This window comes from Podarcis tiliguerta (assembly GCF_965153285.1).
Source record: "Podarcis tiliguerta genome assembly, chromosome: 6".
Lineage (NCBI taxonomy): Eukaryota > Metazoa > Chordata > Lepidosauria > Squamata > Lacertidae > Podarcis > Podarcis tiliguerta.
In genome coordinates, this window is record NC_139539.1 from 19,553,624 (window position 1) to 19,581,327 (window position 27,704).

A 27,704-nucleotide genomic window follows, 5' to 3' on the forward strand; every position below is an offset into this window, starting at 1 on the left:
ACCTTGTTCCTTCCCCTGGGTAAAAGTAACTCAGAGCAACACCAGGTTTATATGTGTTGGGGATTTAAACCCACTATCCATCCCCTCTCTTTCAGTCTCAGACTGGAGGTTGGGTTCCAGGACACAAATAAACCAAGCATTAGTCTTGGTTAGGTAATACCTTCCACCCTGAGCTACTGGGGTAGAACAAAAGCATGCACTGATCTGAAACAGTGCATTTCCCACATTGTGGAGTTTCTCTACAAAATGTACTAGAGCTCCAGCAACCTCCAGAAGTAGCAGAAGAGCTTTTTATTTGGATGCAACATAGCGGACGCAGAGTCTACTGAAGACTCTGTAGCACAAATTTGGCGCATGAGCTCTACAGCCTTTGCAGGAAATTGTGGACAAGAAATATGTCAAAGAAGCAGAAAGTTCTGACGATCCCAACAGACTGTATATCTTTTTGACAGTCTCAAGAGGCCTTGGGCTTATTCGTTTTGCAACTTACCTGAGAGAGAAATCCCTTCTGCAAGTCCGTAGGGAAGATAAGCAAAGATGATCATCATTCCAAACTCCAGGGAAGGAGTTTTCCGTAAATCAATATGCTTCAGCACGTTAATATCAGAGAGTTAAGCAAAATAAAAGAAAGATACGGGAGCAGGAAAATTGGATAAATACAAAAACAGTTCTTTTTTGACCAGAGGAGAACAAGAGGGCTGGTGGTGGAGGTCCCATAGTGAACCAAAATATAGGAAGCATGAGATACACCCTGTGCAAAGCAGAGTTCTGGTATTCTTCTCTGCATGCTGTATAGTGCAGCGGCAGGCAATGTTGTACACTCCAGATATCCAAGTCCCATCAGCCCCAGCAAACATGACCAATGATCATGGATGGTGGGAGTTGTAATCCAACACCATCTGGAGAGCACCACATAGGCTATGCCTGATACAGTTTCAGGTAGAACAACAGATGCTGTTTTCCTGCCATGTGGTGATGCTCTGTCGGAAGAATCAAATTTTAAAGGCTCCAACAAGCAGGGCAGGCCCACTCTGCATACAAATGCCTGGTTTGCACAACACACTAGGCCAAATCATGGTCTATCAACATTGCACAACTGTCCTGGCTCCTGGAGTGGAGCTTGTAGCCACTTTGCTCCTCACTGGTCCTTTTTGATGCCACGTGGCATGTTGTCCGAACTGGGACAAGTAGCTGGCTAAGCTCTCTCCTCATTCGCCACAAGGTGAAAGCAAGGATTTGTCCATTAATTTCAGTGGATCTACTGTGAATATGACTTAGTAGGATATCCCCCTGTGTTTTTCACCTTGTAAACTACACTGGAATCAGTTTAGGGAAGGACAGTATAATAAATGCTTTACCTAAATAAATAAAATTATTAGAAAGCCTGTGACCTAGAAACATGCATTTTTCATCCAAATCATTCAGCTGTATGATGGTAACAAATAATGTAAGTTGCCTTTTGCCTTAACACACTATTATGCTCCAGAGCTAAGGTTCTACTTTTTTGAAATGGAAAAAATTAATAGAAGGGAAACTGAACTACTCGCCTCCTCATTTTTGTTCTTCAGTTATCTGCTGTCAATGATCAAAAGATGAAAAGGTCATCTTCCCACCAACCCAGCTCAACCGCAAAGGTTTAATTTTACAAAATAACCCCATTCAGTGTTTGCATTAGGAATGACATGAAAAAGACCCTTTGGCTAAACTTTGCTTTTTTATAAAAAAAAATCTATTTCTTTATTTACATTAAAAATATTCTCTGCCTTTGAAATATACATGCACTGTACTATTTTGAAATCGCCAGCTTGTTTTCCATTTTTTCCCCTCCAGAAATCTTTTGAAGCTGCTTAACTGGTGTTGAATTACATACCACCTGCACTTCCCTGACTTTGCAAGATGAAGTCAGTTGGAGATGAAGTCAAGCACCATTAAAAACGCAAGACTATGTCAGCACAAAGGAGACACAATCTCTGCAACCCTAGAGGCGGCTCTAATGGAGGGACTCTGGAGTTCAAGCTAGTATGGAAAGCCAATTCAGTTTTACATAAATCCTTAATGAATGAGAATGATGGCCCAACAAGCGGTATATACATTTGGGGCTATGATGCACAATTAATCTTTCCCTTTCTCTTCCCCTCCCCCCTCCCCCCCCCCCCCAGAGTTGAAGGACAACTTACTAAGCATTGAATCATATGAAGCTATAGTGGGAGGGGAGGAAATTCCCCAAATTGGGCAGAAGTGGGGCAGAATCCCTAATCTGTTTATGGAATGTTTTATATATATGAAAACTGGAGCATATGCTAACAAAAATGACCCATTACTGAAAAATGGAATTACTGCATTAGGACAATCAGCATATTTATACCCCTCTATTAGTATGTGTGATGAGCTATTATACAGTAGCTTATGCCTTAATGAGAGCTGCATAGAAATGCAATGGTTTAATGCGATCCAAAATCACTGCCCACTGGCACTGCTACAATTAAAAACGAAATGGAAGAGAGGGAACAGAATGCCAACAAAAAGGCTTTTGAGGTTTTTGGGTTTTGTTTTGTTTTTTTAAAAAAGATAATCTCCGTATGAAACATGACCGAGGGTCATTATTAAAATGGAAAGGCATTCTGCTTTATGCATCTGCTTTACTTTACCTAAAAGCGAAGGATATTACTGCAGAAATAAGGCCAGTTAGCGTTCCCAGCGCTGCGGAACCAAAGAACATCTTCAGAAAGTAACCCAAGGCCTGCAGAAAAGTTTGCCATCCACTCACATCTGACGTATGTTCTCTTGTCAAGCCTTCTGCTGTGCTGGGAACAATTAAAAAAAAAAGGACAAGGAAAGAGGCTACATATTTGAATCTTATGACTTGCAAGCTCCGCACCATAAAAAAAAAAACCTTATCAACCTCTATTTCTTTGTTGAAACTGCTCTTAAAATGCTTTTACTGTGATATAACAAGTAGAATGTCAAGAGGCATTAAATCAAGTGCTGATGCAATCCCCCCCAGGGGGAAACACTACTGAAAAAACAACAATAATCTGGAAGTCTAGCTTCGCTTTGTGTGATGCTCTTAAGCAATGGTACAAAATAAGCCAGGAAGATGCCCGCTGCAGCAAAATAGATGGGAATATGTCTAAGCAAAGAGGAGATGCACTTTTTAAGACTAAACCCACCAGCAGAAGGCCCAGACACACACACTCTCTCTCTCTTTCTGTGTGTGTGTGTGTGTGTGTGTGGGTTACAATGCTGGATAGATCCTGCCTCCTTGGAAAAGATTATCTACGAAAAAAGAAGGTGCTCTTTCCTTTGATCAACAAGGCAGGTGAGAATGTGGGAGGGAAGCATTCTGTGTGTAAGCAGGGATCAAAGGAAAAAGGCAGATCAGGACATTGGAGGTGAATAAAACTGGAAGGCTGGGGATTATAAACAAAGCATCAGGTCATAAAGCTAAGTACACTTGGGGAATAGGGCTATTTCATATGTTATCTGGAGGCAAAGGGCGGGGGGGGGGGGTCTGACAGCAAAATGCTGCAGCCAAAAATCACAACTCCCTGACAAGCAAAGAGGAACATTATGGCATGTACTTACTTTGTTAACACAATTGAGACAGCATCGTTGAGAATACTTTCCCCAAAGACCAACATGTTAAGCACAGGATCCACATTGAGAGCATTAAAGATAGCAATGGTAGCTACTGGATCGACAGCGGAGATCAGGGAGCCAAAAGCAAAGCTGTACAAAAAGGAATAAACAAAAGTGTAAGCATTGTTTTCAAACTATTTAATGATACTGTACATGTAATAATAAGCATCGCTGAGCAGTCCTGGGATGCATCAATGGATTAAAAAAAATTAATCAGTTTTAACAGGAGTGACTTTTCACAATGGAAGACAACAGCTACCAAAAACTAAGTGGCAATATCCTTTTCAAAATCCTTTTGATCAATCTGTTAAGTGAAATAAACTATTACCAGATCAAATGTGTGTGTCTGTGTGTCACTTTGAACTGATTCTCACCATGTTACTAATTCAAAATGAAGTTTGTGAGCATCCTGGAGCAACCCAGTCAGATGGGTGGGGTACTACTACTACTACTACTACTATTACTACTACTAATGTTTAAGTTTTAAAGAACAGGGCACTGTTAACAAAGAAAGAAGCAGCTAGGAAAGTTCTGCTACCCAGTAACTGGCCAAATCTGAGTGAAAACCAGCAGGCATTATCTCGCCAGTGATCATCATAAGCTGAGAAATCATTTACACCTGCTTTTCAGATTTCTCAGCAGTTGCACTTCTGCTTTTGCAAGTACATATTTTTGATCAAACGTCCCTCATATTTAGCAGTAGTGGCTTGTACCCCCGGGAGGGTAGGGCAGAAGGCAAGGAGACGAACAGCGGGTGCAGCCTGAGGCAATGGCAGGCATAGCCAACTAATTCTAGTTTTGTCTCCACCCTCCTCTCTACTGAGATCTACAAGCACAACACAGAGTTTAAGAAGGAAGAAGTTGATAGGCAGTCCTGCTCCTTGGATTGGTTGTAGGTATGAAGGCATGCAAGTGGGGGCTGGTTGAGGGTAGATCCCCCTTTCCCTAAGGGAGCAGTATTTGCAATGGTTACCCATGCCATTTCTCTTTAGACACAAAGCATCACTATTAAGTGATGCTTAATAGCAAGCCAACTGAAACGTTATAATTAATACAGAACAAAGTGGCGCAGATGAAACTAAGGTGACTTCTTATCCACAATTAATAGACTGGAAGGGCTCGGTACAGAATTGTGTCCCCCTTCTCCCGCACAAATCCCCTGCGCTCCCTGGCACAAATTTCCACATTAGCCATAGCTGAGAACTGAATCAGCATGGAATGAGCTGTGGTTGCAGGCAGTTGGGTTCCCACCTTTCGAGGATCTGCCAACCACTCTTTTCAAATAGTACCAATTTCATCAAGAGGTATCATTTTGGAGAATCTCTTGCACAAATAATAGATAATGACACAGATTCTGCCAAAAACTTACCTGTCAGTCATGTTGAGCTTATAAATAACGTCAGCCTAGAGGGGGGAAAGCAAAGAAAACAGAAAAAAGACTTTTAAAAAATTAACTTTTGTGCTTTTAAAAAACTTGTATTTTTGTGCCATGAAAGAAGCATGCGTCCTAGAAAATTCTGACAAATGAGAACACTTACAGTTGCAGCTCATACATCCTAATTAATTTATATACTGCCATAGTGTGAAAAGCAGATTCTGTAAAAGACTGAGAACACTGAAGACCAGATAACTATTTGGCATTACAGGTTATCAGAATCTTAATTTACTGTTCAGAGAAGCATAAGGAAGCAGCACAGCTTGCTACAGCAATTTTGTTTAAAAAATGAACCAAAACAGGATCAGGTATAGTATTAGACAGTACAGTAATCCCATGCGTCTATAGCTAAAATCGTCAAAACACACTGGGTTTAATAGCAGGTGGGATTGACAAAGTCCCTTTTCCCGGACACCTGCCTCCTTTCCGCCCTCTGTTTAATTTTTAATTTTTTCCAATGCATACAAGTTAAATGCTAATGAATGTGTCATGGGCTGGTTGGATTCAGAGGAATTGTGGGGGGAACCAGCTAGGGAATCCCCAAGGGAAGAAGACGCAGAGCCTGGGGTGTGGTGGTGGGATGAAGACAAGTGGTCAGAGGGAGAAGAGGGAGAAGCCTGGGGGGAGGAGGTGTCGGAAGATGAAGAGGTAACAGGGCTTAGTGAACAGGAAGAGTGTGTGGCAGAGAGAAATCCAGAATCATAAGCTGAAGCAGGAGAGGAGGGAGGCCAAGATGTAGAGATGAGTCAGGCTAGTGAGGAAGCGTGGGGGTCTCTTCCTCTTGCTGTGATCAGCTCTGCTTCCCATTGATCCCCCAGGACCAGTAGAGGCATGAAGTGAGAAGAGCAAAGATAGGCATGCCGGCACAGTCTCAGATTGCCTGGGGAAAACCCTGGAGAGGAGGAGACTTAGGCAGCTGTGGGAAGATGGGGACCTTTAGTCTCTGCAACTGCTTCAGAAGAGCAAGGCCTACTGAAGGGACTTGCTGTGCTCATTAGACCTGCTACTGCTGTGTCGATCCTATTTTTCTAATAAAGAGTTAACTTCACCTACTCTGTGTGATTTACAGCTGGTTCGCTTCTGGCAAAGTGTTATTTTGACACCTAGAGAAGGGTTGGTGGAACATTTCCAACTTAAGAGCTATATTTCCTCTTGGCTAACCTTCTGAAGAGGGATGCAGATGGTGCTGTGGGTTAAACCACAGAGCCTAGGACTTGCCGATCAGAAGGTCAGCGGTTTGAATCCCCGTGACAGGATGAACTCCCGTTGCTCGGTCCCTGCTCCTGCCAACCTAGCAGTTCGAAAGCACGTCAAAGTGCAAGTAGATAAATAGGTACCGCTCCAGCAGGAAGGTAAACGGCATTTCCGTGCGCTGCTATGGTTCGCCAGAACTATAGTCATGCTGGCCACATGACCCGGAAGCTGTTTGCCGGCTCCCTTAGCCAATAAAGTGAGATGAGCGCTGCAACCCCAGAGTCAGCCACGACTGGACCTAATGGTCAGGGGTCCCTTTACCTTCACCTTTAAGCTTCTGAGGGCTGCATGCCTATGGTGGGAGGATCCAGAGCCAAGAAGTGGGTGGAGCCAAGGGTGTGACAGAAGTTAACCATGAAAGTGCCGGGGGGGGGGGGAAGGAGAAGACAGGCAGACAAACCCTCCATCTAGGCAAACAGGAGAATTATGCAACATTCAAGTACACATTATTGAGGTGGACACAAAGCAGAGCCAAGGGGGCCTGGCATGAGTAGAGTCCAAAAATCCGGATACAGAAGCCTGGAAGGATGCCTGGGCCTGAGGTTTCCCATCCCTTCCCTAGAGCACATTGCACAAAATAAGAGGGCCACAGAAGGCTATATACTGCCATCATGCTTAACAGAAAATAGAATAAAATGTAGTATGACACAGAATCATAGAACTGTAGAGTTGGAAGGGATCCCAAGGGTCATCTAGTCCAAGCCCCTGCATTGCAGGAATCACAGCTAACATAAAATGCACCAGAGTGGGACGCTAACAGAAATAAATGGATCATAGCAGCCAATGGAGAATGAGGCGGTCAAGAGATGCTTTACTGAGGTGAATCAGAAGACCACAGAAGGACTGACCCCCCGCTGACGACAACGAATGATAAATTACAGGGTGCGGAAATGGGCGCTGGTGGTTTTCTTGGCACATTTGGAATCAAACTGGACAAGACATAAGAAATCTATTAATAGATATCCTGGTATTTCCTTAAAAGGGAAGAGGAGAAGCAGCTACTGAGGGCAGGAGGGAGATGAGGGTAATAGCACTGAGGGAAGGGGCTGAAGCGTTTTGTCTACACAGTTTTCCTAAAATAAATCCTCTCTCCTGAAACTGTTTTTGCCCCATTGGGAAACATGTCTGGGTAAATGCAAGACTTAAACTTGGTATGGGACAATGATTGCGACAATGCTGTGATTGGTGAAGGGGCTCAAATGAGGAGACTTAGGTTACACAACACTTTTAATGAGAGACGGGGGAAGATCTGAATTAATTAAAATATATCTGCAAGGCAACAGTAAAGAGCACATTAGCTTGCAGAAGCATGAGTCGTAAGCAGAACAAGCAAATTACTTGCTCATATTTTGCAATGTTCATAATATAAGCAAGCTCTCATACAAGAAACAGATCTGAAGGGCAAAAGCAAGGAAGATGTATGACTACTTGAAAAGGCTGAGACAATGGCCTGGTTCTCCTGCAATATTAAATCGTGGTTAAAATAAGCTATGCCACTGAAATCACAAGCACTACGCTCCTTCTCCACTCCTACTGGGAAAGAAGTCGTGGTCTGGCTTGTGTTACCCGAACCTTGTTTCACTCAAACTACGAGTGCTAAGTGGCTTCCCTTGTGGTCTGTTTGGGATGAAACAAACCATGATCAGAAAAAAGAATAAGCCAGACCATGCAGAGGCAGATTTAGGGGAGTGCAAAACCCGTTCAGTCGCACTGGGTGCAAAGCCTCAGGGGCACCACAACTATAAGTTAGATTGGAGCATGAGAGGAGAGGCAGAGGGTGCTGAATTTTGTACAGCTGGTTCTTCCTGCAGAAGTGCATAACCTTGCATCAGTCCCAACTGAAATTTATTTTGTTAGCTTTGGCTTACAATTGTAACTTTATAGTCATTTCATTGCAATGATTGGTTTTATTCAAGGTGTAAAATACCACATTTTTATCTTTACGGTTGTAACAGTATTTTATACATTGCCCTGGGTGCCGAAATGGCAGAAACGATATTATGATTATTATTTTTTGGCAAACACAACATGAAAGTGATATGAAAAGTTGACTTACAATGGCTCCCTTGCAAAGACTGCTGGACACATTGCAAAGTCTCTCTCTTTCTCCTCTGTGAACAATGGCCCTCTGGGATACCGTAGTCTAGGGCAGGGTTGACTTAACCATGATGCTAGGTAAGAATTCAGTCCCTGCTGCGGTGTAATTAATTACCAGGAGTTCCCCGGTGTGAAAAATTTGCTTTCTTTCCCCTTGCACTGGGATTTATTAAAAGTCTCTGCAGTTCAGAATACAGTAGCTGCTTAAAGTAGCATAAGGCAGAGGAGCAACAACTGGGTGGTATACAACATTAGTCATACTCAGACTCAGTGAAATCAATGGACTTAGGTCCACTGATTTCAGTGGGCCTACTCTGAGTATAACTATCATCAGTTATCACCAGCTGTTTCTTCCTCATGTAAAATACCAACATGGTCAGCATGAAAAGCTGAATACAGTGATACCTCGGGTTACAAAATTAATTTGTTCCAGAAGTCCATTCTTAACCCAAAGCGTTCTTAACCTGAGGCACGCATTCCCTACATAGGCCTCCTGCGGCCCTGGAAGTGGATTGCATTCGTGTCCCGGGGCAAAGTTCGCAACCCGGGACACCTACTCCCAGGTTTGTTGAGTTCATAACCCGAAGTGTTCGTAAGCAAGACTGTTCGTAACCCGAGGTACCACTGTACCTGTAATGTGTAAGATGGAGATGATAACTTGTTGAAGGTGCTTCTGATCAGTCAGTAGAGCATGAAACTCTTCATCTCAGGGTTGTGGGTTCGAGTCCCACATTGGGCAAAAGATTCCTGCATTGCAGGGGGTTGGACTAGATGACTCTCATTGTCCCTTCCAATTCTATAATCCTATAATTCTATGAATGCCCAGGTGGGGGGTGGGGTTCGAGAGGAAAAGGAAGGGAATATTCTAATATGCCATCAAGTTACTCTAAAATTTCTGTATACACACACTGTAATGGTTCTAGGGGTTGCTCGTGCGTAAGTTGCCGCCACTCCTGGCTAGGTTACCTGGTTGAACCCTTTCTGTCTGGACAGCCTCAAGTTTCGTGGCTGCCTCAGTCGCTGGCAGAATCTGTCAGTGGGCGTTTCTTGAACCTTTTCCAGCATAAAAGCTGTTTGACGCCCAGTCTCCTCCTACTCTCCCTGCGCGGAAGTCTTCTGCGCAGGGAGGGTGTGGGCAGCGGAGTACCCGTACTCTCTCCGCTGGTCTCCGGCGAGGAGTCCTGGAGCCACCTCTCCGATTCCCCCATCTGCCCCCCTTCTCCACTGGTGTTACGCTGATTTCATTCCCCAGTGGATGGGCTGCCTCTCTCCCTACTGGGACCCTCTCCGGCATCCCTCTGGAGCCTTCTCTCCGCCTCCAGCTCCGGTGGCAGTTCCCTGACACACACCTATGAAATTTATCTTTAAAAAAATAATTTCCTCAGCACTTCAGGATATTTCTCCCTTGTTTTTTGCCCCTGTGGGAAAGTAGTTCTCTCGTTTCTGAATCCCTCATGTCATTCAGCATGGCCCTATTCCTAGATCAACATCACCAAAGACTTTGATCCTGGTATGATGCAACATTCAGTCCAAGAGGGAATGTGAATTTCTGAAGGTTGCGTCTGACATTACACTGATCTGCTTGACAAATCAGCCAGAGTAACAGCCCAACCCCGCACCCCGAATGTCATCACACCCACACATTATGCTGACCCAAGTCTGCTTGCTAGTTGTGTGTCTGAGATGCCAGTCTTTCCAGCGCCACAAAGTCTCGCGTCTTCAGCCATTTCTTTCCACAATCCTGTATGTGGATCAAAGGACCCAGCCCTTGGCAGCGGCCCAATATTTCACACCATAACAAACAGCATACACTCAGGCGACCTCACCTGTCCCAAGAAGTAAATTCCTCCACCAACAATGAAAGCCGAAATTGCTGTCCCAATCACAGAAAACAGAGTGATGGAGCCGATGTTCTGAAAGAAGTTGCCCTAAAAACAGGTGGAGGGGAGGAACAAACAATAGTGAGTTTAGAGAGGACTTAAATCTGGGTGAGCAATCATCTGGGTTCAGATCCGGAACCTGGAAGCTGAGCCTCTGAACGCATGAAGTAATCATAAAGAATAATGTATTGGAGAGGCACAGAATGTGTTTGCCCATGAGTAAGTAAACAGAGCTCAGCCATGCATGGCTAGGATTAGCAGACAGGGCTTTCAGAACCTGGGGCGCTGACTTCTAGGAAGGCCTAGCATCTCATGATCTTAGAAGCTAACTGCAAAGTGCAGACATTTTTTCATTCTATTAGAGCAAACAAAGAACCAAGTGCTTTCACAACTGTTTGGTTTTAAAGCTGCTGGGGCACTTACATGCCCCACCCCGACGAGAGCAATCAGTGTGCAGAAACAGGGCTTTCTCCAAGATGAAATAGATCACTGGCTGGTGGAACAGACTGTTGCCACCCACCTCGCCCGACAAACTGCCTGTGTAGCTGATGCAAGGAGGTACAATCTTGGCGCTTCCCTTCCTCAGATCAGCACTGATATGATTATTAAATGCATTTGAGCCAGATGACCCAAGACTAAGGTACTCTCTTTCCCCTACTTCAGGAAGCACTCTGGAATTCTGCCCTGTTGGAATCTTTCTTTACTGGATCTAGTGGAATCTGGTGGACTGCAATGCTGGTACTGGGCAGGGAGATAGTCAGGCCTTGCAACAAAGGACTGAACTAGATCGCTCTTTGGTTTTGACTTTTTTTGATCAAGGCATAAGTAATGAAGGCATGGTAATGAAAGATACAAGCCTCAATATTAGGACCACCCAAGTTCTTCTCTTAAGGGCTGGTTCAAACTTGTATGAATGGCCCATCACATCATTGAGGTACCATGATGAGAAATTAACATTCTGTCTTTCCCAAGAGTTTCCAGCACTTTAGTAGCTAAGTGATGTGTGAGCCAACCCTCAGATACACTAGACATAAAATGATGACATTTTAGTGAATGTCTCCTGTCAACTCCAATGTAGCTGTAATCACAGCACTGCCCAAGACACAAACATAGCTACAAAGGATCTACGATTTCTCACCTTGTGTAATGAATACCCAGATTCAAATATAATTGGCGGAAGTAAAAGAAGGAAAAACATATTTGGGCGAAACATTTCTTCTTCCTGTAAAATACAGCAGACAAAAAGATATATGAGAAGGAAATTTCAAAATTTGTAATTAAAAGGATAGCACATCTGGAACAAACAAACCCAACTCCAGCTTTTTTTAAGCGTCTACCAAAGTGGGAATATTTTAAGAAACAAATACACCAGGAAAGGAATTTTATATTAATCTGCCTCAAAACCCACCATGAAGAGGGCTTTAGGACAGCAAATATCCTCAGGATTACCTTTAAATTGCTTTTCATTCAATTGCTGAAAAAAGGAAGCACAATCTGAATTGCTGCATCCAAATAAATAGCAAGGGAAAGCGAGCCTACTGTGCCGCAAAAAACTACATTTCACTATGGGAAATACTGAAGCATTCTTATCTTTGGCTTTCAGAATCAGAAATGCAATCAGTAATAAGTGGAACTTTAATATGGATGTGGAACTGTGATGGGTTCTGTCACTGATTGTCACAGATGTGCGCTATCTACATTGACAAAGGTGGCTTCCATACTATGGAAAGTCCTCCTTCCACAGTGTGGAGGCCACAACAGGTGCAGAAATTCCAGGCAGAGATGAGATTCAGGAAATACATTGTTCTTGTAGCTCAGCATCTGCACTGGTTCCTTATAGAAAGTAAGCATGTTTCAAAAGGCTTGCTTTGACCAAGAAGTCTTAAATGCCACGTTTTACAATCCGCAGGTACCACCCCTTTCCTAAAGCCCAGTCACGACACCTACCATCAGCTGGGAATACTCTTAATGGCATTTTATTGGTGAACTATAATGGACTATAAAGCAGCATGGTCACTTCTTGGTCCAGAGCTAAGAGATTTCCCTTTCTCTGACAAACACTAAAGAAAGTGTGAACATTCTGACCCGTTAGATTATATCTGATCTTTACTGAGCATCGATTTGTGGGGATATTATGTAACAATGAACGTTCATCCTGATATGCTTGCAGGGTGTTCATATGTCTTCCCTTTCATCATCCACTCATCCCACATTGTTCAAAATTTCTCCATCACTTTCCTAACCGCAAAAAGTCGATTTCTTTTTTTCAAGTGGATTTGTAGTGCTAGAGTGACAGAGTACTTTAATCCACTTTAATTGTTCCAGCTTTATGTGCCTGAACCACCACCCGCCACACAAAATAGCGGAGGCACCCTAAACAACTCTCTGAGGCTGCATGACCCAAGCAACAGATTCAAACTCATTCTTCAGGGGCCATAGAGGTCAGTTAGTAGCAATAGATACTTCCCAGGCTGCTTCCCCTTTTTCTGCCCAAACCCACTAAGGGAAACAGCTACATAAAACACACAATCTATAATGGTCCAGCACTGAAACCTCAAGTGTTTTCAGCGTTGGCTCACTAGCCCAAACAGGTAACCTAGGCACAGGTGGAGATCCCACCAGGGAGAAAGGCAATAGCAAAGGAACTAGTCAATAGAGAGGGGTCAAAAAGGAAGTCAAGAACAAGAGTCAGGTAGATACTCCATAGCTAAAATGAAGGACAAGACAGTGGCTCTAGGGCAGAGTGGGGAATCAGGGAGGGTGTAGTAAGATGTTTTGAAACTCAGAATTGTGGCTCCAGGTCAAATCCTCAAATACTAAGTTATTCAGTGATCCACAAAGCTACACAGGAAGGACTAACAGCTGCTTTTTCCTCCAAATATTGCAAATCTCTCATAGTAATATAATTGATGGAGCTTAAAAGCTCACATATTGTGGGTGTTGGGGGAAAAGCTTAACTCAGACAAATTGGTTTTAAACAGTCATTTGCCACACTTTCTGTTTTTTAAATGCTGCAAGCTGACATCAGCAAAACCATTTTGTCAATTTCTCATGGCTTTCTCCTGCATTTTATATTTACAAGTACAACATTTGTACTGGAAATTACATAGGGCTGCAGATTTTTTAAGTGCTGACTTTTAAAGTCCGTCATTCCAATTGAATATCAGGCTTGTAAAGTGCTGATAACCCTTTTTTAAAAAAGAGCTGAACACATTTTGTGATTTGAAGTAGACCACATTTTTTATTATGATTCTTAAAAAAGAAATCTAAGCAACTAGGTATTGTTATATAACCATTACAGGTGGGATGGGAAATTGAATCAAATGGATGGAAAAGGGGGGTAGATAAAGAGATATAGTGATATAAAAAGTGTAGAGAGAATTATCTCATTGTCTAGACAGATTATTTCCTGTTTCACAGTGAAGAGCTATTTTGCACCAGGGCGGAAGTGAAAGTTGCCCATAAAAATAAACAGAGAAACCCAATACTTTAATATAGCTGGGATTAAGGACCAGGGCGTCCATCCCCGCCCTAATGTCAAAAGCTCTATTATAGCACCCACCTTTTGCAATGCCCACCCCCAGGTGGAGACAGTAATCGCCTTTAAACACCTCTTAATCCCTAAAACCATAAAAACTGGTGGCCATCCCCACATCCTGCGGCAAGGCAATTCCATAAAGTAATGACATCTGCCGCTCCAAGTATGATGCCCAGCACCTCCAGTTTAAAGGTCTTTCAAGGTAACAGGACCACAAAATATTTCTTGGGAGATTCTGGAGAGCTGCAGTTAGGCAAAGCCGACAACACTTAGATTAGCACTGATCCGTTTGTATGCAAACTTCCTTCCCTAGCTGTTTCTGAAACTAGACAAAAGCGGACTGGGTCAAAGCACTGTGTAACTGCAGCAGCCTGTAGTGGGGAAACGGAAGCCCAATAGATGCTCCCGAGATACAAAAAGTAGTAGTTAAAGGTATAAAAGAGCATGGGGCTGGTTGGGAGCAGGCAGTACTTAAAGCAGGGATGGGGAACGTTCAGCCCATGGACAAAACTTGGCCCGCCAAGGCAGTTTTCCCCAAACCACGCCCAGTTGCCCCACAACTTATGACTTATGTGGCACCATACGTGATGTCATGCGAAGCCGTGGCTCTTGCACAGAGAGTTCAATCCTGCTTGGTTCAGATGCACCAGCCAGTTCCCGCTGGTGTGGCTGGTGTGCCCAAAACAGGTAGGGTTGAACCTAAGTGCATATGCCTTAAAGGAACATGCTGGACAGTTTTTAGCTACTGGATTTTATTTTTCATTCATTGATTCGGCTCTTTTTTAGCAGCAATTCCAGGTTGGCTAGAGATGAAGAGTGCCCAGTTAAGCTATGTTGGAACCGTAAGTGACAACTTGTGCTGCCTGCCTCCTATCCTCTCCTGCATCTGGGCAGGAGGGAGGGAGGGAGAGAGAGAGAGAGAGGAGACTGTTGAACTGCGGGAAGGAAAATGAGCTGCAACTAGAAAATTATTAGGAATGGGGCACACATCTCTCAGAGTGCTAACATCTGCGTGGCAGGGGTGAGGGTAGGTGCAGGCAACTGTATTCCCCTTTCCGAGTCCCCAGTGCTTCTTAAATGGTGATGCCCCAGGCAGCTGCTGCTGCTACTGCTTCTTTTGTTGGGCTGGGATGACCAGTGCAAGATTCGTCCTGCTTCAGGGATACAAAGCAAGGAACCCTAAGTGGCACTTCTTTGGCTTGCTCAAATTAAGCGCAGCATAAAAGATATGGTAAAAAAAACCAAGAAGTTTAAAATGTTGTCGGAGTACCTTCCAGTTGGCTAGCTTTTGAGCTTCTATAATTTTTATAAATGCTCCCATGAGGATACCTAAAAGGAGAAAGAGAGAAAAGCACAATGTGAAACGTGAAAATCAGAGTGAACTTGACCCATCAGAGTGTTCAGGTGCTCAGTTTTGTGTGAACACAAAGATTTTTTGTGAACACAAAGATTTAGAGTGGTGTCGCCTCACCTAAAGGACAATCCTGTGCACATCGCAACTATGACTCAGCCCACCCCAGCTCCAAAACACAATTCCACAATCCAGGCAATGATAATACAATTCATGCAAATACAGTTGTACCTTGGAAGTCGAACGGAATCCATTCCAGAAGTCTGTTTGACTTCCAAAGCGTTCAGAAACCAAAGCGCTGCTTCTGACTGGCTGCAGGAAGCTCCTACAGCCAATCAGAAGCTGCAGAAGCCCCGTTGGACGTTCAGCTTCCAGAAATAGTTTGCAAACCGAAACAGTCACTTCTGGGTTTGTGACTTTCGGGAGCCAAAAGGATCAAGAACAAACTGTTTGCAAACATGACTATAATAGCAAAATTTAAATGGCAGCATATTGACGCCATGGGGTTATTAAGTCTGCACACATAGCTTATCATCATCCATTTCATTTAGATACCTATTTAAACTGCTTATATTAATGTATAAACATGATTCATTAATTATTATTGTTAACGTCAGCTGCCAATGGATTTTTGTTGCTGTTGTTGTTTTCAATCGATGTCAGTACAGATTCAGTGAGCTTTGCTCATTCTCCTCCCCTTTCCGCCCATTTTCCTTCTCCACCTATGTTTTTAGGCAGAGTACAAAATAGCCAGGGCTCCAGGAGATGCATAGCCTTATGGTATTCCCTGCCACCTCATATCCAGGAAATCCTTGCAACCCAGAAGGAAAAAAGGGAGGCTAAAAGGAGATCTCTTGGCCTCAGTTCCCCTATTGCAAACTTGAAACAACCACCTGGTAGCCTGACTGCAGAAAACAACCTCCTGCTTCAAAACATTTAGTGGAAGGAGAAGTCATTGCTCCACTGGATTGGTAATGCCTTGGTTTCTCTTCCTTAATAGTTCATTCCTTCTTCCTCTAAACTCTCAAGGGAGGAACCTTCTAACTCCTCCTTCTAACTTAGTTGTTCTTAAATAGTGGGCCACACTTTCAGAATAAAAATTTGCTCACCCCACACCAATTTTTCATTGATAAAAAATGCATTGGAAAACAAAAAGAAACTACTCCTAGCAATGCTTGATTTATAATATAAAACACAACCACTCCATAATATGAACACCCAGAAAATACAAAACAATGCAACTGCATAAGAACATTCCCAAAATATAATTATAAACAAGCCTTTTACATGTGTACCTTACGTATGCAGACAAACTCAATGAGAGGTGTGAACTTGTTTGAGAGGTGATTTCATTTCCCTTAGGTTTAATTTGAGACAAACTCTCATATCCTCATCAACACAAAGAAATCTCTCTCATTTCTGAACTTTTATATTTCTGAACTGTAAGAGTTGAAAACTCCTGTTCACCCACAATATGTTGGACAGAATTGCAGAATAGCCAATATTCTTGCTCTAATTTGGGAAAAAAAATCTATCCATACACTGTTGTATCTGTCTGTCTGTCTATCTACACAAAACTACACTACACAACACTCTTTAAATGCTTCTTTGATTGTCCTTGAATCTTCCCACTGCACTTGCCATCCTCTCCTGCCTCACCTTTTGAGAACCACTGTTCTAACTCAACTGAGATCTCTGCAGGTCTGTCTGGCACCTATAGTTTGTACAAGATTCTGTCCTCCCCCCACATAAGTGAAACCGCGTAAAGTGGGGGGGCACCCTCTAATCACCATTTTGGCCACTCTGTCACTTCAATCCACACAGAAAATACTGTATCCCCAAATATCCACAACTAGAATTGAAGTTCTGGGGCTGGCAGGAGGCTGGAGGATGCAAGGGAAAGCAGCTACTGCTGCTGAGCTACCCCGCACATCAGCTGTCAGGCGTGGATGTTGAGCAGCGTAAACAAACCCTGCTGCACCTCTGGTCTCTCTGGGCTCTGGGGAGGGTCTTCTTGCAAGCCACGAGGCCTCTCTAGCCCTCTCCCACCATGTCCAGGTTTGAATTCAATCATTTATTTATTTCCCGATGCTGCTCGGGCACGAGGCAATCACACATAAGTGTGGGTGGGGGAATGCTTGGATTTACTTTGACACAGAAAAGCATGTGTTATGATGCAGGAGCGATTCTTTGTTCTAACTCTGGAAGATATGGTTTGAGAACTGGAAGTGAGAGTTTGGAAGGGTATTTTTAGAACAGGCAGATGTCACTCTGACCTACAGAAGTGATCAAAAGAGCATCAAATGAGCCGCTCCTGATAAATGTGTTGTAACGCAATATACTGTGAAAATATGAAGCTTGTTTCTCTTTCAGGGACAACCTTCTAAATGTCAGTATAGGATGACCCCTTAAAAGTGGGGGGGGGGGGGAGAAGTGCAGCTACAAACCAAAAAGAAAGCAGTGTGTGATGCAACAGAATTTTTCTCTTAATCTTTTAAACACAGGAATAAGAAGAAGCCTTACATTTACTTGTGAAAGGCATTTCTTTTCCAGCAAGCCTTTGGCTAACTGTCTGTTCAAGACTGAGTTGTTGCAATATTTTGTGGATTTTCATTTTAACCAGCATTTTTGTTTTACCTGCTTATGCTGTTTGTTGTGACCCACCCTAAGATCACATGTGACGAGGCACAGGTCATATAAATCTTACAAATAAAGAAATAGTTGAGAAGCAGAAGCTGTGCGGGGCTGATTCTCACTAATTCCAGCAAAGTCATCCTTCCTCCAAGGAACATACAACCAAAACCAGCCAATCAAATGGAACAGCGCCAACTGAGCCTTCTCTAATCTGCCACTTTCCAGATATTCATAGAAACTTGGAATCAGAACGGACCCCTGCAATGCAAGAACCTTTTGTCCAGTGTGGGGCTTGACAACTACCCCTTCAGTTCAGAATTGTAGGCAAGCTTTCCAGATACCCTGCAAACTTAAAACAGGTTATGCTTACTTTGTCCTTAAAAATTGTTAACAAGGCTTTGGTCACATTTGCATTTCATAGGCTGGAAGAGAAGAGCTACATTACCAAAACCAGCCAATCAAATGGAACAGCGCCAACTGAGCCTTCTCTAATCTGCCACTTTCCAGATATTCATAGAAACTTGGAATCAGAACGGACCCCTGCAATGCAAGAACCTTTTGTCCAGTGTGGGGCTTGACAACTACCCCTTCAGTTCAGAATTGTAGGCAAGCTTTCCAGATACCCTGCAAACTTAAAACAGGTTATGCTTACTTTGTCCTTAAAAATTGTTAACAAGGCTTTGGTCACATTTGCATTTCATAGGCTGGAAGAGAAGAGCTACATTTCCAAACTTGGCAGGCCGTGCTCAATCTATTTTCCACAACCCACAGTGCTGAGAAGAGTTTGCTTTCTTTCTTTTTTAATTAAGAAGTCTTATGAAATCAGAGAGATTCCAACTGAAGAGTTTCCTAAGCGTAGAACATGATGCCCTGCAGGCATTTCCATAGAAAGCTACAAAGGTATGCATGTAAAATGGGACAGGTGAGCTTATTTTGGAATGGGTGGAATCTCCTAGCCAGCAGGAAGGATGTGATGGCAGGAAATCCACAGGAGAAACCAAGAATATTGCTTAAACAATAAGATTCAGCAACTGATAGGAAGGTATCTGAATTTTGCCATGTAATCTTCTGCCTAGTCACTGGCTGGCAAGCTTTTATCGAGAAACAAAACGAGAGACAACTTGTTCCAAACTATGTTTGATGTGTCACTTCTGCACTGAGTGAACTGTGGGAAATGTCATAACATAGCTGATTGCTTGAAATCTCAAGAGTGACACATTTTCCGTAACTGTTCATAATTAATGCTTTCATTCCCCATACACATTTTACTTTAATCTCTTATGTATTACGCATTCATCTGTCGAAGAATAGAACCTGCTACATTAAGCCTGTTCAACCAATTTTCAAACCTGCTGCTAAACACACACACACACACACACACACACACTTCAACATACCAGCTGTTATGATACCAACTTCTTTTGTAAGCTTTTCAAAATGCTCCAAAACACATTTAGCCTGGGACACACCAGGATGTGGATAGGAGACCAAGTGCAAATCCAACATAGGTTACCACAAATTCTGCCTCAGGCAAACATAAAAATCAGCCAATTTTTTTAAAAAACAAACCAGTAAAATCAATTAAATACTTTCCATCAACCACATAAAAGTGGTTGTTGCTTTTTCAAAAAGAGAGACCAGCAAAATTCACAAGGCAGAGGTTCAGAAACAAGATCTGAGTGCTTAACAATGCTCATCACAAAGGAAAGAATTAGAAGGCCCTCAGTTCTTCTCCAGCTCAGATGGGAAGCCAAATTAGAGAAGAGTTCTCAGTTTACCTCCCCATTCAATCCCAAAATAGCCGGTGCAGAGCAAATAGTGACTACCGCTAAGTAACTTCTTGCCTCAAGGAGTCTAGAAACATAGGAAGCTGCCTTTTGCCCATCAAACCCAGTATTTGTACTCCTGGGATCTCAAGCAGGATTCTGATCCATCACTTAATACCTGACCCTTTTAACTGGGTTTTAAGTGGTTGAAACTGGGACCCTCTGCATGCAATGCATGTGCTCTAGGATGGAGTTAAGGTCGCCCAGCTATCCCATCCCCCCAGCTACATTCAAAGCTGCAGCCTCTTTCAAATATCCCCATTGATTTCAATGGGGACTTTGGACTGACTCGCAAATAAGCTCAGCAATTTACAAATTCTGAGGGAAGCGGCTGGTTTTAGCTCTGTGCCAACCCAATGTGGTCCATGAGGAACCATCCCTAGTAATATTCAGTAGTAACTGCACCATTACAGAGCACTAGAAAAATTTGCACACACCGAGGCTTAAGAGGGCAGAAGCACAGGAGACTAATTGGATTAGCACTTCCACCACTTTGACTATGGTCAATGGTCGCCTTCTGCAATACTGCAATGGGATATCTTGAATGCAGGGGGAAAGTGTATTCAGTTGAACCAGGGCAAGCCCAAGACTATTTGCTGCCTGTGGAAAAGGACAGCGTAACACTACAGCCCCAGTCCACTTACAGAAGGCAACAGGACTAGCAACCAGCACCAGCCCATGTGGTGGGAACTGTTTTTCCAATACTCGCTTCACTGCTTTATACATGGATGGGGCTGGGTGGTGGCAAGGCTGGGGCTGTGTGCATGCCCCAACAGATCCAATCTAACACTCCTGCCAATGCACCTATGCAACTCCAGCTACACCCAGCTCAGGTAGTGGCGACGGTGGTGTTGGGATGGTGGCTCTGCCCCCAGCACGTGCACCACTAGTGCTGCCAGCTGAAACTTAATGCAACCTGCAAAATGGGATAGCATCCTCCAGAACACCTAAGGCAGCGTGCTAATTATGGTGACCAAGGATAGACCATGTGGATACACCAAGAACCTGCCCCCTGAGGCAGTCACCTCCTTCTGCCTAATGCTAGGCTGACCCTAAACTGGACCTCTTAGGATGATGGCAAAATTATAACCAGATTACCTTGCAATGTTACCAATGGTAAGGAGTTTGGGAGGAAGAAACTACAGTAGTACAAGGAAATAATAACAATAAAAACCTGCTTCTAAAACAAGCTCTTAAATGACAATGAATTTTATCCCTCGAAGGTCATGCAAATAAGCATTCCTGTCACGCAAATTTGGATCTCTTTGGCAGAGGGAGTTCGTAACAACCCTTATTGTGAAACAGTGGTTGGACCGGGAAGCCAAATTTCCAGTAAAGAGTTGGGAGGGAAAAGAAAAACTCATACCCTGCTTATTCAACAAGTAAACTGCTTTGAAGTCAGGATCCTGTTGATACAACACTAAAAATGTTACAACATACAGGATTCCTAAGGAAACGGAGAGGAGAACTTGCCCGAAATGTTATCCTTGCATTCCTCCCTCCAAATGAGATTGCAATCAGTATGAACATAAGACTCCTACTGAAGGAACTTCCAGGAAGATTCATGCAAATAAAAGCTAATAAGAAAAAGGAGAACCTGATGCTCTCATACCAGGGGAATTAAACAAAAAGCTCCTTTGTTTAGAATTAAAAGTTGCTTACATCCCATCTTCCATATAACTGTCTATCAAGATAGTAAACTCAGCAGATTAAGTCACGTCTGTTCTATAACCACTAGATGCAAGATTCAGGTAGGTGGCCGTGTTGGTCTGATGCAGTCAAAATAAATTAAAAAATTAGAAAATTGTCCAGTAGCACCTTAGAGACCAACTAAGTTTGTTCTGGCTATAAGCTTTCGTGTGCATGCAAAGATTATACCCAGAACAAACTTAGTTGGTCTCTAAGATGCTACTGGACAATTTTTTAAATTGTTTTATTTATTTCCACTAGATGCAAATTCAGTCTTCTGTTCTTGTTTATGGGATATGCATACTGAATTTGCAGTGCTGAATTCCTAAATTGTGCTTTTATTAAGAGATGCTCTTGAGTTGTATCTCATTGTATGTTTTTTGATATATTGCGATCCACCCTGTGACCGCATGGCAGGGTAAAAAAACTCCCAGATAAATAAATATAATTGCAACGGCACACGTTCTCACGCTTTGAGGGCAGTCTCTCAGAAATCAGGAATGCTACACCAGCATGCCAAACCAATGGGTAAGCAGAATCCAGCTGCTGAACTTTTCAAACATATTCGCAAATGCCTCAGAGTTTGATCTGGATTTAAGATGACAATCTCTTACTCTCCAAGTGACAGAAATAGCCCTCATTACGCTACAGTGAAGATGCTTCATAATCTTGCAGTAGCTGTAAGATTTTAAGATACAAAGATTAGGTTCTCAGAGCAAGCTCAGTAGCATACACCCTTAAGGAAGCACTTCTGTATCTCTTTCAAATACCAACTACCCCAGAGTAAAATATTGTTGTGGCACCCAAGATTGACCAAGATGAAGGTGCCCCTCCTCCCCAGCTCCTAGGCACATCTCAGTTTTGTAATAAACAATTAGAGAAGCCAGCCTGAACCATTTCAGAGGCAGATTAGTAAAGCTTTAATGGATAGATCTGGTTTCTTTATTTTTTGTGCCAAATATGATCCGAAACAAGCTCTTTCATTTTGAGTCCAAAGTTAGCAGGTACATTGCATGTCATAGTGAAAGCACTTCTGCTAACCACTTCTGCTTTTCCATTTAGCAATAAAAACTGGAACAAAAACATATCTGATCATTCGTCTATCTGGCTCAGTACTATCTACATCAAGGGCGGGCAGACAGCAGATAAGAAATCTATTGGTAGATCTCTGGGTAATTTCCTATAGGATTTATGACTTCCAGTTTTTTTAAAAAAACCAATAAATCTGCCCCACCCCCCAAAAATACTTTTTTTGCTGCAGAGAGAAAGAAAGAAAGAAAGAAAGAAGAGGATGACAGCCAGGGGGCAGTAAGCAATTTTTTTTTATGATGAAGGACGACAAGCTCAGCTCAGTTCTGGTACTCAGAATCCCTTAATTCTAGGTACATGTCTTGTGTACCTGCTCCCAGCTGGTAGATCTCAGGGCTTACATCCTGAAAGTCTAAATGCTGCCCACCTTGGTTCACACTGACTCGCAGTGGCTCTCCAAGGTTTCACTAAGGAATCTTTCACAGCCCTATCTGAAGATACCAGGGATTGAATCTTTTTGGATTCAGCCCATGTGCTCGACCAACTGAGCTACATCCCTCCCCCTTCAGGACAGCTCCTGAAGGATAATATGGCTGTTGGTATCATATGCCAATGAGAGGTTCAGCAGAACCAACAGGCATGTGCTTCCCCTGTCCAGTTCCCGCATAGATCATCCACCTGGTCGCTCCTAAACAAACCAGAATCAGGCCTGAACTCATATAGGAAAGAATTCAGATAGTGAGCTTCATCCAAGAAAGGCAAGAGGTTGTTTGCCACGTTCCAGGACCTTAATCAAGAAAAGAACACTGGACACAGTCTGAGAATTATCTAGGGCAATGGGGTCCAATAATGCCTTTTTCAACAGTCGTCTCACCATAGCCTCCACACCTCTAGGCTTTCCCATCACAAGTGAACCAACTCTTCTACCCCCTGCAATATTTTATGGTCTCCTTGCTTGTACTTTCTGTCTCTCTCTCTTTCTGTCCGTACTTTAATGGCCTTTCCAAAACAGCACTCCCTTATATTATTGCTCTTTCCTAAGTGTCTCATGGCTCGTCCACAGCCACTGCTAAAGTCCTATTTATTCTAAGGCTTTTGTCATTTGTTCCAGGGCCAACTCAGCATCTAATCTCCCTCTTCTTCAGACAATGTCTCAAACGTGTTCCTCAGTTCAACTTGGATGTGCTTCACAGGACATATTGTTCCCCTAGTCAGCTTCTGTGTTTCTTTGTTCCTTTCTTGTGGCATTTTTATTCTCAGTTTGGCGTTGTCTTGATGGCAGCTCCTCAATAGCATGCAATGTTTTAGTAGCATCATGATAATTAATACATGGCCTTTATGTAGTACTTAATTCCAAAGGGCTCAAAGCTTATCAGAATTACTTACATATTAATAAGAAGCAGCACTACGACCTTGATTATTTATAAAGTGCTTAAAACTATACTGGGCCCTGTAGAATAGCTCCGTGAAAAAGCATTCCTTGCCAACGGCTTACAACTTAACAATGCAACATAAGAACAGGGAGAGAAAAGAGCAATCTTAAGAAGAACAGCTAATAATTGCAGTTAAAAGAAGGGCTAGTTGTTTAGTGACTATCTACATTAGCTCAGCAATACTTAACAAGAAGCCTTAAGGCAGACTAGTGTTAACATAACTACCGTATTTTTTGCTCTATAAGACGCACCAGACCACAAGACGCACCTGGTTTTTGGAGGAGGAAAGCAAGAAAAAAAATATTCTGAATCTCAGAAGCCAGAACAGCAAGAGGGATCGCTTCTCAGTGAAAGCAGCAATCCCTTTTGCTGTTCTGGCTTCTGTGATAGCTGCGCAGCCTGCATTCGCTCCATAAGACGCACACACATTTCCCCTTACTTTTTAGGAGGGAAAAAGTGAGTCTTATAGCGCAAAAAATACGGTATTTTACCCATGCTAAAGATGGAAATGAGCTGCTGCTGAAAGGTAGGCAATAGGACCATCCCCAACCCTGTATCCTCAGCCAGCATGGCCAATGGTCAGGGATGATGAGAACTACAATACAACATCACCTGATGGTTGGAGACACCTGCACTAAAGACCACAACCAGTGAGTTCATGACTGGTCTAAGATGTAAGGGATGTAAGGGACTTGAATTGCATAGTTCATGCTTTTAGCTACCAGATTTCCCTAAAAATAGCTTTCCATCTTGGATAAATCTTCCAACTTTTAGCTTGGGTGAATCACAGAATTGTAGAGTTGGAAGGGACCCTGGGGATCCTTTAGTCCAACCCCCTGCAATGCAGGAGACCCAACTAAAGCATCCATGACAGATGGCCATCCAATCACTGCTTTAAAGCCTTCCAAGAAGAAAAGCCCACAACCTCCCAAGGTAGTCTGTTCCACTGTTGAAGAGCTCTTATCATCAGAAAATTCCTTCTGATGTTTCGTTGGAATCTCCTTTCTTGTAACTTGAAGCCATGGGTATGGGTCCTACCCTCCAGAGCAGGAGAAAACAAGCTTGCTCCATCTTTCATGAGACAGCTCTTTGGATAATTGACAATGGCTACCATATCTCCTCTCAGTCTCATTTTATCCAGACTAAACATATCCAACTCCCTCAATTGTTCCTCAGAAGACTTGAAGGAAAAGCCACCGCTCTCTTCTCCTTTCAATTGACTATGTTAACAAAACTTGACTTCCTTATGCAACATAAAATCCACTATAGCCTCATTTGGACAAAATGCAAAACACCTGAACAGACCTCAAGGTGAAGCACTCCCACTTCCTTTTCCACCCCCTTCAAGACACTCACGATGGGGAAACAGCTATTATGTTGAAACCTGACCAAACTGTGGCCCGGGTTAACTATAGTTAAGAGATCAAACTGTGGTTTATGATCCTGTCTTCTTTGGTTAAGCCATAGCTAAGATTCGGAACAATCTGGAGACTGACATAAAAATAAACCAAAGTTAGTTGAAACTAAGTGGAGGCTTTTGATCTCCTCTTCACAATTGTACCGAAGGAGTGAGGACACGAGTCCAAGGCTCATTCATGTAAAACTAAACCATAGTTTAGTGTTACACATCCATACCAGATCTATGGCTATTATTCCCAACCTCTTTTCCCTGCAGGACTCCTTCTCGTGTTCTGTTACAATAGCCTACTTATCATTTATCGTCTTTTGCTAACTGTCAGTCACACGTTTGGAGACAGCTGCAGAATGCTTCTTCGATTCCATACCTCTTCCAAGACCTTCAGCTGAACAATATTTTGTATACACTAACAAGTCAAGCATAACCTCCATGCATCTGCCTACAGAGAACTGTGAAATCTGGAGAGCTACACACAGTATATCTGCTTCTGAAAGTGAGAGAGAAGCAATGGCTATATCTAGGCCAACTCCTGCTACAGGACACTATTAAACTGGGGGTAAAAGTTCTCTCTAAAATCAAGGAAACCTAAAAAAAAAAGAAAGCAAGCAAAAAAGCCCCTTATGAGCTCTTCACACCATAAATTCTTAACTTTATGATACTGGGTCTTGTTTATAAGAACTCTCTGCCCCTGCCTGTAAATTCTGCCTTCTCTGCTTTTGTGTATTTTTTAATAATGATCTAATTCATCAGACCTCACACACAACCCGGTTGGTGCCTCTGAATTTTCTCCAGCTGCTCACATCCTTATGATAAGCATCTCCCTGGCTGTTGACACAGAGTCCATGAGAAAAGCAGATGGCTGCATGCCTGCTGCTATGGCTGCCGTTAGGAACATGGAAACTGACTTATATCAGGTCAGAATTGGTCCATCTAGCTCGGTATCGTCTGGCAGGTGCTCTCCATGGTTTCAGGCAAAACTCTCTCCTAGGCCAACCTGGAGATGCCGGGGATTGAACCCAAGACCTTCTGCATGCAAAGCAGATGCTCTCCCCCTCCTGGGAGACCAGGGTTCGAATCCCCACTCAACATAAAGCTTGCTGAGTGACCTTGGGCCAGTCACTGCCTCTCAGCCTAACCTATCTGTGATGGGATGAAGAGCTGCTTGTGTGTAAATTGCAATCCCTCAGAGTTTGAACAGCTTCTCAAACCTCTGCCTGTGACGGAGCCCCTCCAGCATGGCTGCGTCAGTCGCTAGCAGAATCCGAAAGTGGCTGCTTTCGGAAACGTTTCCAACATAAAAGCTCCTTAACGGAAACACGTCTTCTGGACTCTCTGCGTGACAGTTTCCGCCGAGGAACGGGTGTTCCTATAGGAGGTCCTGAGACCTCCCCACTGTTTTCACTGGAAGCATCTCTGAGCCATTCCTCCGACTCTCCTTCCCCTGACGTTCCTGTTCGCCCCCTACTGGTTCCCTCTTCAGGTGTCAAGTCTCTCTCTACCTCAGAGAGCCTTGGCACCTCCTGTCCTGCCGATGGCAGTTCCCTGACATCCACCTCCCCTCCAGGGCCCCCTTCACCCCCTCCCGTCTCCTCCCCTACGGGTTGGGAGGAGGTAAAACCCCGGAAAGAACCTTCCTCATCGTCTGAAGTTTCGAACACCTTTCTCCACTTGTTGTGGTTCCTAGTCTCTCGGTACTCCTCGTCATCTGAGTCCGTTCCTTCTTCCAACTCCGACTCCGCGAATCCTTCCAGTTCCTCTTCCTCGTCTGTGGTGCCGAAATACTCCCTTCTAAACCTTGCTACCGGCTGTGGTTTCCGCGGGAATCTTTGGTGGAACGTTTCTGTTAAAACCTCGTCATTGACCTCCTCTGCAGTCACCCAGGTGTTTTCTGACTCCGGTTCCCCTTCCCACGCCACTAAATACTCCACCTGATTGCCCTTCCACCTGGAATCGAGGATTTCCGCTACATGGTTACTGCTTTCCCTCTCTTCCAAGACCGGTCCCCTGATGTGCTCCCCTTCACCTCCCCCCTTGTACGGTGACAGTAATGACCTGTGGAACACTGGATGCAATTTCATGTGGTTGGGTAACCGGAGTTTGAAAGCCACTGGGTTGACCTGCTGAATGACCTCAAAGGGTCCCAATCTCTTGGGTCTTAATTTCTTACAACCCCCTTTGAACGGCAACCCTTGGGTGGACAACCACACCTGATCCCCCACCCTTATGGTTTCACCTTCCCTCCTGTTTTTGTCTGCCTGCTTCTTATATTGAGCCTTGGCCCTTTCTAAGTTGAGCTGAAGCTGACGATGGATCACTTCCATCTCTTCTACAAAATGTTCGGCCGCTGGGACGCTCCATCTCTCGCCTCCCTCCCCCGGGAATGCCCTGGGGTGACACCCGTAATTGGCCAAAAAGGGGCTCATCCCTGTGGACACATGCTCCGCATTGTTGTACGCAAATTCTGCCAGCGCCAGCTTTTCGA

At 43.6% G+C, this 27,704-nt stretch overlaps 1 protein-coding gene across 4 annotated transcripts in view; it reads right to left on the reverse strand.

Annotated features, from left to right (window-relative positions):
• Positions 1 to 27,704, reverse strand: part of SLC9A8 (solute carrier family 9 member A8) — a 61,049-nt gene that overhangs the window by 13,965 nt on the left and 19,380 nt on the right. For all 4 annotated transcript variants that reach the window (XM_083446920.1, XM_083446918.1, XM_083446917.1 and 1 more), the window contains exons 4-10: positions 15,114 to 15,172; positions 11,444 to 11,527; positions 10,252 to 10,353; positions 5,009 to 5,043; positions 3,586 to 3,729; positions 2,666 to 2,804; positions 491 to 596 (exon numbers count right to left, since the gene is read on the reverse strand). In XM_083446920.1, coding sequence (XP_083303046.1) covers positions 491 to 596; positions 2,666 to 2,804; positions 3,586 to 3,729; positions 5,009 to 5,043; positions 10,252 to 10,353; positions 11,444 to 11,527; positions 15,114 to 15,172 — 669 coding nt within the window. The remainder of the gene's footprint in view (positions 1 to 490; positions 597 to 2,665; positions 2,805 to 3,585; positions 3,730 to 5,008; positions 5,044 to 10,251; positions 10,354 to 11,443; positions 11,528 to 15,113; positions 15,173 to 27,704) is intronic.